Raw genomic sequence first — 15362 nt, 5'->3', positions numbered from 1 at the left:
CTTCTAAATGATTTCACCATCACTCATGTTATTTCTTATACTTCCCCATTTAATATTTTCTCAATTTTTGTAAAAACATGTTCATTCGCTTTTTTGGATCATATTTAAGTGTGTTTGTGTGTGTTTAGGGGAGTTCCACTGTGGTTTTGAGGAGGAAGCGTTATGTTCGTTCTCTCAAGACAAGTCGGATGAGTTTGACTGGACACGTCACAGTGGAACCACAGAGGGCATCACATCCACACCCAACACGGGACCAAGCTCTGACCACACTGGCTCAACCCAGGGTACACACACCCACATATACGATAACACAGACCCATGTATTTCAACCTGTTCCTGGAACAGTCAGTATGTTTTTGAGATTTCTTCTGTTACACTATTACCTAGTATATTGCTATGTATGTTGTTAAATCTAAAATGCTTCTTACATGGTTCCAAGCATGGAGAAATAAAAGAATTAGTGACATTTCACTTCCTGTAATATGCATGCATATTCAGTGAATTAGAATATATTAATTCACACGAGGTTCATTGGTCAGATTAAAAATGTCTTTTGTAAATAACCTTTAAGCAGGTAATTATTATTTTTTGGCTGTAAGTGGAAAAATCACAGTTAATAGAAAACAGTCTGTGTCCTTAATCTATTTAATGCATTTCACTTAGTGAATTTATTAACTGAAATAAATAAAAAAATGCTATTATATTATAAGTTATTGAAAACGACTTTATACAATGAATATATGCTGTTCATGATGTCTCCCTGTTAATTACTCTGCATATGTATTGGCTTAAAATGTATCACTGCAGAACTTGGAGCAAGTTACTTTGCTAACATGTCATCATCTTGTTTTGTGTCATGTCTGTGGTATTCATGGTTGTTGGAAAATGAAAATGGAATGACTGTTTACAACATCTATCCATCAAAACTGATGTTAACAATTTGATGTCAGGAATCTGACATCACATCTGATCTGGAAACTATCAATGAAATCTCTGATGGTGATGTCATTGAAGACTAACTCATATTTTACTGATGCTTTCTTTCTTACTTATTTCCCAGCATCCCCACCACTTTTAGCTCTACCATCTCAGCCATTAACTTAACGTGTGAGCAGTAAGGGCAGTTAGATGGCTTTCGTGGCAAGATATGCTGTAATATCAATATGCAGAGAGTCAATGTTTTCTTTTAAATTAAATTTCGAACATTCAAAGACATTCAAAGACAATGAAAACATATAAATAAAATTAAAATATTCCAGGTGTAGAAAGTGCAACCATTTTAAGTGTAACTCACTCCCGTACGACAGCTTTACTCTGCTCACATCAACTATTTGAAAATGTGCCTTATGGAGGTGGTGCCTGGCAGAGTAAGGAATATGTGGGTGTTGAGGGTTGGGCGTGGTTTAGCTACTAGAAAAAGGTAAATAATTGCTAAATTAACTAAATGCTGAGCTTTTAAATCACTAAATGGAGAGAAAGATCGGAAAGCTCCTCTTTATGGAGGAATGTACGAGAAAGCCACTATTAGACCCCACAGTGACATCAGTTTTTCTGATGCCACTGATGTCACAAATACTAATACTGATTGGAAATTTAAATGAAGTACACCCGTTAAATATGAGAAGGGTGCCACACAGATGGTTTTAGACACAAACTTCCAGAACTTCGGATTTCCGGTTGAGTGGACGATGGTACGTTTTTGCTGCCGCTACTCACAGGCAACTTCTTTTTCTAAATGGACTCTTTCTCATTCTCTTTTCGAAATGGACCAGCCAGTCTCAGTTGAGAACTATTTTTGTATCTTTCTCGGATAACCATAACTCATGAAAGAACTGTTACCTGACATCTCTCCTTGGCAAGGAAGTATATATTCAAGCTTACCTGCTGCACCTTCCACTCATCTCTTCGACCTCATCCAGCTGCAGCCGTCAACGATCTGGGCTATCCAGCTTTACATCTGATCCGCGATAGTTTGGGTTCTTGTCCTGCTACTTCTCCAACCTAGGTCGGGACTGCTCCAATACACGGCGACTGAGCCTCCACCAGGTACGCTACGTCTCCATCCAGATATAGCTCTTCTGCCACGGCGGTGATATATTTATCATGGAACCACTTCAACAATTCCAACACTGCCAAATCTGTCTGGTCCACCACTCGTCATCCTCAACAAAAACTCTTGCGGACTGTTGATAGCAGCATGCTATCCAGCCTAGCCAGGTTGGCTATGCTTCTAGTCAAACAACATCAACAGCAACTTTGGCCTCCTCAACATCCTCACAAAAAAAAGAATAATCTCATACAAGATCTCCTTGTGGGCCGTACATTTGACTTTCTCTGTTTGACTGAAACCTGGCAACAACCCAATGATTGCTTCCAGCTCAATGACTCCACTTCACTGCAGTTTGTTTACCTCTCCCACCATCCCAAGAAACGCAGTGGAGGCGGTCTCTTCTCACGGATAATTCACAGTGAGAAGTGGAAGGTGCTGCATGTCTCCATGTCTACATTCATCTCTATTTAGTGCATAGCATGGAAACTCACTCATACCATAATCGCTGTGATTTATCCCACCTTTAAGCCACACAAGAAGTTTTTAAATGAACTCGGAGATACACTCACCCACCTTTCTACTCTCTCTCCTAATGTAATATTAGTGGAGGATTTCAATATACGTATGTACAATCTTAATATTTCCCTCACCAGTGACTTCTCATCATGCCTGGAAAATCTCCAAACAACTTCAATAACCTCAGCCCCATTTGTAATCTGGGACCCCTACCACAATAACACTCTTTCCTTCACCTCTTACATCAATAACATCATCTGATCTGAATATTTTCATGTACAAATATTATTATTAATTATTAAATATTATTGATTTATTATTAATCACAATAAAGAATGCCTATTCACTGTAATCACCTGTTCATCAACATTTTTAATGTGTCCTGTTTTATTATAATTTACAGTTGATATATTGCTGAATTTGAGCAATGTGCTCTGAAAGGCTCTCTCAACATCTTGCAACATCAACTGCAATGTGTTTTTCCAAAGAATATACTATTACATGACCATCTTGGACTGAAGGTTCAATTAGATTATTGTTGGCTGAATTACTAGGAAGACAGAGCCAAGTTCCTTGGCCTGTAAGTCAACAATGTGTTTATCAGGGTGCAGCAAGTGAATCTTCACCAGCGTAGACAGAGATAGAATAGCCTTGGTTCAACACTATAGGTAAGGAACATAATGTGGAAGACCAAAATGAAGAAGGCCAGATGGAATTAGCTCCAGGCTCCCGAGGTGCTGCATAGATCACCATTGCGGCATCAAGGGGCACATCCTGAATATCAGTCTGAAGCAGGGGAGAGTACCTCAGCTACGGAAGACCTAATGTGTGATTCTGGTGCCTAATGCTACACTCCCAAATGACCTAAACAGCTACAGGCCATTAGCACTAACATCACACCTAATAAAGACTCTCAAGATATTGGTTCTCAACCATCTTACCCCCCTGGTGAGGTCTTCATTGGATCCACTGCAGTTTGTCTACTACCCTAGCATTGGGGTGGATGATGTTATCATCAATCTGCTACACCGAGCTCTGGCCCACCTGGACAAACATGGAAGCACAGAGAGGGTCATTTTCTTTGATTTTCCCAGCGTTTTAAACACCATCCAACAACGACTTCTGATGGACATACTGGAGCGATCATGATTGGACTCCCACCTGTCACAGTGGATACTGGATTACCTCACATGCCATCCTCAGTATGTGAGGACACGGGCTGTGTAGCTTTCAGGCTGGTCTGCAGTACGGGAAAGCAGTAGGGAACTGTGCTGGTACCGTTTTTGTTTACCCTCTACACTGCAGACTTGTCCCTCAGCTCCCCAGGATGCCACCTTCAGAAGTTCCCTGACGACTGCTATAGGTGGTTTCATCTCAAATGAGGATGACTCAGAGTACAGATAGTGGATACATAGCTTTGTAGACTTTGTAGCAGAACCAACTCAGGTTAAATGTAGGGGAAACAAATCAACTGGTGTGGGACTTTAGCTGGGGCAGACCTACCTCACTGACACAGGTGAATATCCAAGGAATTGATGTTGAGATGCACTCTTCTAAATACCTGGGTATTCACCTGAACAATAAATCGCACTGGAGTCCCAACATGGAGACTCTACCTGCTCAGTAGACTGAGATCTTTTGCAGTACAAGTGACATTCATTAGTAGGGCCAGCTCTCTCCTAGAATGCCCCCTGGATCCGGTGCAGGTGGTCAGAGACAAAAGGACTATAAGAAAAATCACATGACTGATGGACAATGCCTCTCACTCCATGCATGAAGCTGTTGGAGAGCTGGAGAGCTATTTCAGTGACAGACTGCTGCATCCTTTTTTTTTTTTTTTTTTTTTTTGCTGCATCCTAGATGCTCAAAAGACCACTTCCCAAGGTCTTTCCTCCCTGATGCCATTAGACTTTATAATCTCTGCTGCTCACAACAAACTCTATAAGTGTTTACAACATGCTAATGGTTGCACGGGTTCTGATCTGATCAAGAATCATTCACACTGTCTCTCAGATGCTAAAGTCCATTTGCACATGCTTTAGCTACGCTGAGGTTTTTGCTTGTACAGTCATTGCACAGTTTTCCTCACATTTTCTTAGTAAAACGGCTGTTATCCTCCTCTATTGTTAACTTGAATATTGTATTTCTTTTTTTAATGTAATGTATGCAATTTTTTACCTGAATATGCTGCATTATCAATTAATAATATCACTCAATTAATATTTTTCCCTTTCTAGTAAGTTTATTCTTTTTTGCTTTAGAACTTAACTCTAAATTAGCTTTTTATTCATATTATTTATTCTATCTGCAACTCTGATATATTTTCTCTATGTGTGTTTTTGCCACTGTCATGCCCAAATTTCCCCATGTGGGACAATAAAGGTACTTCTATTTCAATTCCCTCCCTTTGTTCTTGGAACACCATGGGATGTTCCAGAATTGCAGAGAGTGCTGTTGGGGAGAGGGGTGCCAGGTTTTCTCACCTGGTATTGGAGCCCATAAATTTTGGACTTAACAAACAGCATGACTTCATATCTTTGGCTAAAATGTAGGAAGCTCTCTGCTTGGGAACTGTAGAACTTTAGCTAGGCATACATTTAATTAATTTCTGAAGCTGAAAACAATTGGTGATTGTCTTGCTCAACACAGTGATCATTAAATCTCAGTATTAGGACTAAACAACTCTGCTCCCACCTTGGGTCTGAAGTTCTGATTGCAGTCTCCTCACTGTCTTGATTTGCTAATAGACGTAACAGACAAAAAAAAAACATCTATATTTGGTGTTACTTAACTTTTATTCTAGCACTTAAATATTTGCTGTTAGATATTCTGTTACTCAAACTGCTTTTTGGCAGAAACGTTTCTGCGCTTTTAATTGGTATCAGTTTCAGATAAAACACATCTCACTGTTTCAATTGCTGGATCATTAAGTTAATCTCTCTCCTTGGACTGTTGTGGACCCTCAGGCTTCTACATGTTCATTGAGACATCGAGTCCCAGGCTGGAGGGGGACAAGGCACGTCTGATGTCCCCAAATTTCAACATACTATCTAAGGGTGTCTCCTCCTCAGCCAGCAGCAATCCCACCTACTGTTTTACCTTCTACTACCACATGTATGGGAGACATATAGGTGAGGTGACAACAGGATACCCATGAGAAAAAGGGTTTGCAATAATACTAATCACACTCTTCATTATGCAGGAGCTTTGAATATTTTCTTGCGCCAGAAAGGCCAGACACTGACTGATACCTTAGTCTGGAGTCTTACTGGTAACCAAGGAAACAACTGGCGGCAGGCGAGGGTTAACATCCACCCAACCACAGCCTTTCAGGTAGGATACACAGCCACCTGTTGGTGAAAAGAAACTGTAGTTACTTTTGGTCAATGGAGCAAAGAACAATCTTCATTGGCATGCTACTTTAAACACTGATCTCAAACTCAGATCCTGGGGGAATGGTGTTCTACGATTTTAAGATGTATCCCTTGCCCTACACACCTGAATCAAATGGCTAAAGTATCTCACTTCATGCAGTCAGGCTTTGCAGAGCTCTGCTAATGAGCTCATAGTGAAGTCAAGTGTGTTGAGGCAGAGACACATCTAAAAGTTGCAGAACACCAGCCCTCGAGGACTGGAGTTTGAGAACACTGACTTAAAGAATACCAACTTATTTTCGTTTATTCTTATATGTTTAAATGACATATAGATAAGCCTAAAATTATGCATATCCCTGTGGAAGATTTAAGTTTAAAGTAATATTTTATATTCACCAACATTTGTCTTCTGACTGCAAGTGATATAGCCCAGTCAGCCAGAGTCCTGACTTGAATAAGTAAAACTGTACACAATTTTGTTGACTGCACATTCTACTATACTGTCCCTGATTAACCACAAAATGAAGTTCAGCCATCCTTGTAGGATTTACCTGACAACTACACATACAATAAAATGGCTTCACCAGAACAAAATAAAATCTTGCAATGGCTGACCCAGAGTTCAGAGCTAAACCTGACAGAAAATCGTGATGAGGGCTGTGTACAAGACAGGTCCTCAAAATCTGAGGTTTTTTAATATGATAACAGCCTGTTCAGCAGCTCCTAGTCAGTCCTGATCTATGGCTCTATGAATGTGTTTTTTCATTTGTATGATTGTTTTTTTTTTTCAACTTTGATTGGCCACACAGTGGAGGTGATTATGGAAAGCTAAGGTGTTAATTTTCTAGTTTAAGGGAGCTATAAGTAACACTGACACTTTGTGGCTCAAATTGGTACAACAGCTTGCCAATCACAATGATCTAATGTGCTGTTTTTAATCGGTATGTTATTGCACTGAACTTTTACTTCCACAGTACAGGTATATGATGTTGTATTCTGTTCTATTTCTGGTCCGCTTCTTTTACTGGCTTCCATGTTAGCAGGCTGCTGCTCTTTTGCCAAGATAAAATACCAAATGCTGCGCTCTGTTTTGGGAACCTTGTGAAATCTCATAAGATTGGCACAGGAACCAGGAAGTAAACACGGGCTACACTCTGAACTGAAGTAGTTCCGGATCGTACGTCTAGGTTTGAAAGGAGAATAACTTAACTAAGACATTATTGATGGAGAGGACAGATTGTTTATAGGGAATATTAGTTCCATCTAAAGCTATACTTTTGTTTAGAAACCCCCAAGCAGCAACAGTCCCGTTGTTTACACCTGAGATTAGCGCTTAGCGTTCCGAAGCATCACTGTGTGCAAGCTGTGGAGGAAGATGAAGACAGTAAAGATGTTGTCCTTACCGTCTATAGTGGACCTCAAACACAGCATCTCCAGGTCCTTCTTCTGATCTACAGGGATTTTAATCATGTCTCCTCATCCTGTCCTCTCCTCTGTCCACATTTATCCAGTATGTTACCTACCACACCAAAAATAATAAGCTCCACTGTGTAGGAACAGCTCTGTTCTCCTCACATAGGCAGCATCACAGACTATGCATCACAGACTACAGCTATTTCTGAGCACGAATCTGTGTCCCTCGTGATAATATGATTCAACCCTGTTCTCCTTGAGTAGAAAATAGCTTTTAGATCAGAAAACAATACGCTGAGAGCTATGCAAAAAGAACTGAGAAGAAAGATCATGATGGACAGACAATCTTCAGGAAGCTGATGGATGATCAGCAGCAGCAGCAGAGCAACATCAGTGAAGTTTGGAACAACCTAAAAGGATTTCAGGCCACAAACTAATCTCTATGGCTATAGGAGATATAAATTGGGTCAACCCCTGTATGCTCTTTTACCCCAAACTTCACACCACTCAGCTCTCAGCCACCCCTCACTCCTTCAGATGACTCCTGAGCCTTAAGTATGGAAAGTACCACAGCTGGTGGCACCAGAGCCAAAGACCGCAAATCTGAAGGACTGCAGAAGCTATAGACTGGTAGTGCTGACTTCATGTTTGACCCTGGAGAGGCTGTTCCTCAATGACTTTCACCCTCCGGTGAGGTCTTCATTAGACTTTGCCCTCCAGTTTGGCATTGGGGTGGATGATGCCATCATCCACCTCCTGCATCAAGCCTGGAAGCACTGTGAGGATCATGTTTTTTATTTTATTTATCCAACCTTTTAATACCATCAAGCCAATACTTTTGAGGAACAACCTATAGCTGTCAGGAGTGGACCACTAACTGGCCCAATGGATACTGGACTACCTAACTGGTTGTACACCAGTACGTGAGGAGACAGGGCTGTGTCTCTGACAGACTTGTGTGTAGTTTAGGGGCCCAGCAGGAAACTGAGCTGGCACCGTTCCTCTTCCCTGTCTTCACTGCAAACTTCTCCATCAACTACCCAGGATGCCATCTTCAGAAGTTCTCAGAATTCTCAGCTATAGTCCGTCTCAATAACAGGTGAGAATGGCTCGGAATAGACATTAGACTTTGTGGACTGATGTCAGTGGAACCATTTCGAGATCAATGCAAGTAATACTACAGAGCTGGTTGTGGATTTCCACAGACACCAGTAAACACCCAGGGAACTGATATTGAGGTCTTTTGGAGTGCCGGGGGGCGTCAACTTTCATTGACTCTGTGGCGGCATCCGCCATCTTCTATGGTGGGGTCTGTTGGAACAGCAGCTTATGTGTAGCTGAGAGGAAGCAGTTAGATAAGCTCATTAGGAGAGCCAGCTCTGTCCTCAGATGCTCCCGTCGATACAGTGCAGCTTGTGGGAGACAGAAGCACTCTTGCAAAAATAACATCCCTGTTGGGCATCCCTGTTGGAGCTGTTGCAGAGCTGAAGAGCTCTTTCAGTGACAGACTGCTGCTTCCTAGATGCACAAACCAGCATGGATCCATGGGTCATAACCGGATGCACTACAGTATATTCACCTAACAAAATATAGATTTTAGTAATTGCCTTAACTGCATTCTGGACAAAGCTTTTCATATTAATATAAATTAATATCTTCTAAAACACATATCCCTAACCGAATTTCTCATTTTTGTTTAGGTGGTGATGGAAGGAGTCCGAGGCTCAAATAATGAAGGCAATATCGCTATCGATGATGTTACCATTGAAGAGGGCGAATGCAAAGACTCTCCACCTAACAGTGAGCATCTTCACAGTGTGGTCATCCAGAAAAACACAACCTTTGGCTTTCTGTTCTTAATATATTAGATTTCTTAATTCATTTATTTATTTATTCCTTTAAAATGTGCAACATTAATGAATATGGTTAAAACCAATAGCTTTGCCAGATTTAGACATAGGCTAGTTTCCATTCATAGGCACAGGCAGGTGTCATTAAATTGAGATTAAACAAATACCACAATGCAAATTTAGATCTGGTACATCACCATATACCATTTTACTAAGAAGAACATTTAGTTATGTTGGCTTGTTCTCTTTAGGGAAAGCCACAGCAGATCAAGTGCCTCCATCTGACACTGTCCCAAATATCCTTTTCACTCCTGTTCTTTAAAGCTGAAACCACTACATTTCTTCATTTTTATTTTTTTTCTGGTTATACATCCTGAGGTGATGCTGTGATGTTGGTTTGACATAAAAGTTAAATGACATTATGGACCTATTCAACTCCAGATCAGAGACCAAAGCCAAAAAAGTGTTGACAGACCCCACACACCACCTGTGCAAAGAGTTTAAGCCCCTCCCTTCAGGAGGGAGATACTCCCTACCAAGGTGTTGAACCAACAGACTAAAAAACTCTTTTGTCCCTCCAGTCACTGACTTTTAAAAAAAAAACTGTAGATTCTCAGGCCTGATTTAAGGTCGCTATCTAAATGCTGGACTTTAACTTTAATCTTAACTTCAACCTCAGCTTTTATCATTAATCTTTACTTCAGGTCTTAGCTCCAGTCTTATATCTTTTACAAATGTGTGTTTTAGATTGGTCTCTTTTGACTTTTATAAGTTGCTTCTTATCCTTCTGTCTTGTCTATTGTCTGTATTGTCTGTATTGTTTGTGTGATGGTTGCTACTATTACTTGCTGCAAATGAATTGCCCTTTGGCGACCTAATAAAGTAAAGTCTAAATGTCTTTCTTTCCTTGATCTATGTTGCAAATTATGTGGGCAAGGTTAAAATCTGTTAATAAATAGGTGCATGGAATTATTTCTGTCCACCATGTGACTGACTTTATCAAGACCTTGTTTCTTTGCTTTTTCTCCATTGTTGCCTTTTCACCCTGAAAAACCCCAAAACGATACACATTACCATTCATGATGTGCTTTGCATTGAACATTTATGGTTGAATCTGGGCATGTAGAGGGCGGAACATGAGGAGGAACCTGGTACCAAATGTTCAGGTACAGCTGTGATCTATAAAGGGAAATAGTGTGCTGGTGTGCGTGCGCATGGTTTTATAAATCAGAATTTTGTTTTTGTATACGTACACTTTTAGAATGGATTCTACGCAATGTTTTATAATACAGACCTGTGACAAATCATCAAACTAATTTTCAGATCATCAAACTAATTTTAATCAGACAAAGTTACCCGAAGGAAATACGAAAAGTATTTTTCAAGTGATGATTTCATTTATTAGCCTAATCCTAACCGATAATACAGAGTAAATAAATGAGAAAACAATGGCAATACTAAGAAATATAAGAGAACATAAGCTATAAACACCTGACAATAGTGAACAGAAGTGAACTAATATGGCAAGATCTATAGAGCATAATAAACAATAAGGAAAGTGCTGAAAGTCATGAACACAAAATGAAAAACCATAATCTGAAACCTACAAATCATGACAGTTTCCCCTTTAAACTAATTTCTTAATACCACAAGTCTGACACTAATCAGGCATGAGCCTAGTGTAATTGAACAAATAGCTATGGTTAATTAAAGTCAATCCATAACTTTGCCAAGGGGACAATTACTTGTCACAGTCAGGTTGGTTTGAAGCTTTTCCCCTTAATTATTGGATAGATTGTTAGTTTCTTCCTCGTGTTTATCGCTGTTGGCCCTTGTTAATTATTCTGGCTCACCCAAAGCTCCCAGTTAATAAGTAGACCCCATTCACCTGTCTCCTCATTTAACCTATACAATGTTCTCTGCTCTATTTAAGCCCTCAGTTTGTTTTCATTTGTCACTGGGTTCTTTTGTTGGCTACCTGTAAATGCCTTGTTCGCCTTATCCTGGCTCTTGGTTGAGGCGCATCTCCCTTATTAGCATGAGGGGAACATCGGGTTGCTCAGAGGTAGCTATCAAGAGCTAACAGCTAACCTCAGGTGTAGTCAATGGAAGTGTTACAACTCACTCACCCTCTGAACGCAAATGTCATTAAAACATTTTTTCTTTAAAGTTATCCACAAAACGTTCAGCTCCATAATGTGTACAAGGCGTGGAAAACAGAAATGCATGGCACATCAAAAAAAAAGAAAAAAGGAAAAACTCCTAGCTGAGTGGGGAGCTCCTGAAGCAGGCTGCCTGCTTCTCATCAGGACTCTTGCTGTAGTATTTTGGATAAGCTGAAGGCTTATCGAAGTTTTTTTTATTAATTGCAATAGCTTAGGTCATAGCCTACTAAAACATCTTAATAACTATACTAATCGCATTCCACTTTCTGTTCTTGGCACCACTTGACTATAGTCCCCTACAGTCTCTGAGTCAGTGAGTTCAAAACATCAATGAGTGGATGGATCAGAATTTCCTACATGCAGGTCTCTGTAGAAGGGAAGTTTAATGAACCAGGCAGCTGCAGCTCATCTAAGATGCCCCAGTCACATAACAGAATCATAATTAGAAATACTTTAATAATTTAATAACACCAGTTCTTAACCCCTACACTGGCTCCCTATTAGTAAAAGAAAATATAATCGTGTTCATGTTCTATAAGACACTAAAAGATCTTGGACCTATAAACATTTCAGAGTTGCTGGTCAGGTATGAGCCATGTTAACCCTCAGGTGTTCAGATACCTGCTTAGTCAGTGTTTCCAGAACACCACCAACACAAGAGGATGGATCATTTCTATGGTCACAAACAAAATGTTCAGAAATAGTCTATTCATTTCAATCGGGAATAAAAACATTACTTTTAAATGTAGCTTCTTCATAACTAGTAATGGTATCATCTTATTTCTATCATGTCTTACCTTCTTATTTTGGGGCGAGTGTGGCTCCGAGGGTAGAGTAGTCATCTTGCAATCGGATGGTTGTTCTGTTTGATTATTGCTTCCCCCTGTCACATGTTGATGTGCCCCTAAGCAAGGCACTTAACCCCAAGTTGCCTACCGATCTGCATATCGGTGTATGAATATATAGTGAGTGTGAATGTAGCTATATTGTAAAGCACTTTGAGTGGTCAGTAGGACTAGAAAAGTAATTTATAAACTCAGTCCATTTACCATTTTCCTGATTTAAATTAGCCATTTCATCCTTTTCTTTATCTTTATGTATTTTACTATACATCCATAGAGCCAGTAAAAACTAAACATAACCCAAAATATGACATCCAGTAAGAGGCACCCTTGATTCAAAATCATTTTTACAGATTTAGGTATCACATTTGAAATCATAAGAGTAGTTTGTGAAATATGTTAATAATTCATCCATAATATGAAATTGCAAAAACAGTAAATGGCTTGTACTTGTATAACGCTTTGACTAGTCCGATAACCTCAAAGCATTTAGATTACAGTCAGTCATTCACGCATTCACACCCTGACGTCGGTGAGCATCGGCGCCACCAGCAGGCAATTAGGGTGAAGTATCTTGCTCAAGGGCACAACGGCTGAGACGAACAGGGTGGGGATCAAACCGGCAACCCGCCAACTGCAGGACGAACTCCCTGACTCCTGGACCCCTGTCGGCCCCAAATTCCTATCCTATTTTTAGAAAAATTATTTTATATATTTCACACATGGTCTCACATTACAATAGCAGTCTGGATTTTGATATCTTAATCTTAATAACTCATGTAACTGGTTTCAAATGTATTGCAAATATAGCTAAACATCAGTATTTTGACACATGACATATTTACCCTGCCGTTCTCTTTTTCTCTCTTTCCCTTCCAGATCTGAGGTCCTTTGCTTCACTGCCATCATGCCATGTATTTCTCCTCTACGTCACTCAAAGTCTAGTGTTGATTGGCTGGCCGAGGTGACACCATCAGCACCTCTTCCCCATTTTAATTAGCTCCAAGATTCCATGACTTTTGACTATGGGCCAAGGGATCTGTTCGGTTCCTTCTCACAACAGTTGGAAACAGAGCGGAACCTGCCTCCCTCTCTCAAAGGGAAAATGAATCCATCTTTCACTGATATTTTATCTCTAGTTTGGCAACAGTTCAATCCAAGGTAGGCTTAGTTTAACTCCAGTACTTCACGTTGCTGTAACTACATGTCTCTGCAAATTGCTTTATAAGCAACCAATGGTATGTATTTATAGAATGAAGTGATGAGACACACTAGGGAAGTTGCTTAGTAACAGCAACCTGCTGTATAGCACTGGCCTCTGGTGAAGAAACAGTAGAACTGTAAAACTGAATGCAGCAAAAGATCCCATGCAGAACAGGTGGGACGTCAGAAACGTGGCTGTAAATTAATGGGGACGAAGTAAAAGGAACAGAAACAATCTGAAGATGTCTGCAGGGAATGTAGTCAGAGCAGTACCGTTTATCAAGCAGAAGCTGTGACTGCAACTTGAAAGTTAATCCATCTTCTTTCTGTTCTGTGGTATTTATTCTAGGGTTTTCATTGCATATTCTCCCATATCGCTTCATTTATTAACTCATTAAGGCGCTTTCATATGCCATGGAAAATTATTCACACCACAAACCACTAAAATGTGATAGACTAACACAAAGTAGGACCCATTTATGAAGTGGAAGGAAAATGAAATACGGTTTTTAAGTCTTTTAATGCATATAAATCTATAAAGTGTGGTGTGCATTTGTATTCAGCCTCTCCAAAACTTTGCAGACCCATCTTTCAGTGCAGCTACAGCTGCAGGTGTTTTGGGTATGTCTCTACCAGTTTCACACATCAAGACACCGATATTCTTCTTCGCAGATTAGCCAAAATCAGACCGGATAGAGAGCTGACACTGAGCATCAGAACATCTGGGAACATTCCTTTTCCGATCTTGCCACAGGTTTCCTGAATGGATTTAGGACTGGATTTTAACTAGGCCATAGTAACACACACATTTGCTTTGATCTAAATCCTTCCATTGTATCCCTGGCTGTATGCTAGGACAGGGGTGTCCAGCTCCTCTCCTCAAAGGCTGGTGTCCTGCAGGTTTTAGATGTATTCTTGCTCCATTAGGCTGACTTAAATGGACAAATGACTTCCTCAGCATGTCACCTATCACTGCAGCTGCATGCTAATGAACCATCCATTTGATTCAGTTGTGTTGGATCAGGGCAACATCTAAAACATGCAGGACACTGGCCCTTGAGGAGCGACTTTGGACACCACTGGTTTAGGGTTTATCGTCCTGCTGGAAGGTGAACCTCCACCCCAGTCTCAAGTCTTCAGCTTAGCTCCATCCATCTCTGCATCAGCTCTGACCAGTTCTCCGCCCTCGCTGAAGGAGAACACTCTCCCAAGCTGCCACCACTACGTTTCACAGCAGGGACGGTGCAGTCAGGGTGATGTGCACTCAGTTTTTTCCCCCACACATACCGCTTTGCATGTCGACAAGGAAGTTTCATTGTTCTTCCTGTGATCAGAGCAACCTCTTCTACACGTTTGCTACGTCTCCTATATGGCTTTCTTTCATCAACGATTTTCTTCCATAAGGGCCAGACCTGGGCTGTGAATCTCTGCAGCTGTCAGAGTCACCATTGGCCTCTTGGCCTGCTTCTCTGATGGGCTTCATGTTTGTTCTCTAACAAACCTCTGAGGCCTTCACAGAACATTTATTGTGCATTTAAACTCAGGTTAAATCACCCCCATCTGGACAGTTCACTTATTACTTGACAACCTAAACCAGTGCATTCCACTTGATTTTATTTAGGTTCACCAGATTAAAGGGGCCTGACTACAACCTTACACCACATTTTTGAGAATTGTGTGTGAGGAACTAACAACACCATGTATCATTTTCCTCCCTTTTCAAAATGATTCTTTACTTTGTGTTGGTCTGGCACATTAAATCCAAATGAAATACTGTACAATGAGGTTCATGGTGGTGATGTGATAAAATGTAGGTATGAATACTTTTGCAAAGCACTGTATCATAGGAGCCTCCTACATCATGGCCTCAGTTGGTTTGACACGAACGTCGGAAGCTGACAAGTTGTCTCAAGGCAGGAATCAGCTTTGGCATGGACGTGTGAAAATGC

General features: G+C 40.5%; 1 protein-coding gene across 1 annotated transcript in view; it reads left to right on the top strand.

The window, feature by feature from the left end:
* Positions 1 to 14512, top strand: part of LOC105918903 (MAM domain-containing glycosylphosphatidylinositol anchor protein 2) — a 105423-nt gene extending 90911 nt beyond the window's left edge. The window contains exons 13-17 of the mRNA XM_036150581.1: positions 129 to 284; positions 5533 to 5697; positions 5769 to 5899; positions 9054 to 9153; positions 13090 to 14512. Coding sequence (XP_036006474.1) covers positions 129 to 284; positions 5533 to 5697; positions 5769 to 5899; positions 9054 to 9153; positions 13090 to 13178 — 641 coding nt within the window. The 3' untranslated portion in view covers positions 13179 to 14512. The remainder of the gene's footprint in view (positions 1 to 128; positions 285 to 5532; positions 5698 to 5768; positions 5900 to 9053; positions 9154 to 13089) is intronic.
* The last annotated feature ends 850 nt before the right edge of the window (positions 14513 to 15362 follow it).

Source organism: Fundulus heteroclitus, chromosome 19 (genome assembly GCF_011125445.2).
Source record: "Fundulus heteroclitus isolate FHET01 chromosome 19, MU-UCD_Fhet_4.1, whole genome shotgun sequence".
Lineage (NCBI taxonomy): Eukaryota > Metazoa > Chordata > Actinopteri > Cyprinodontiformes > Fundulidae > Fundulus > Fundulus heteroclitus.
Note: the sequence above shows the minus strand (reverse complement) of the source record. Positions and strands in the feature narration are given on the sequence as shown.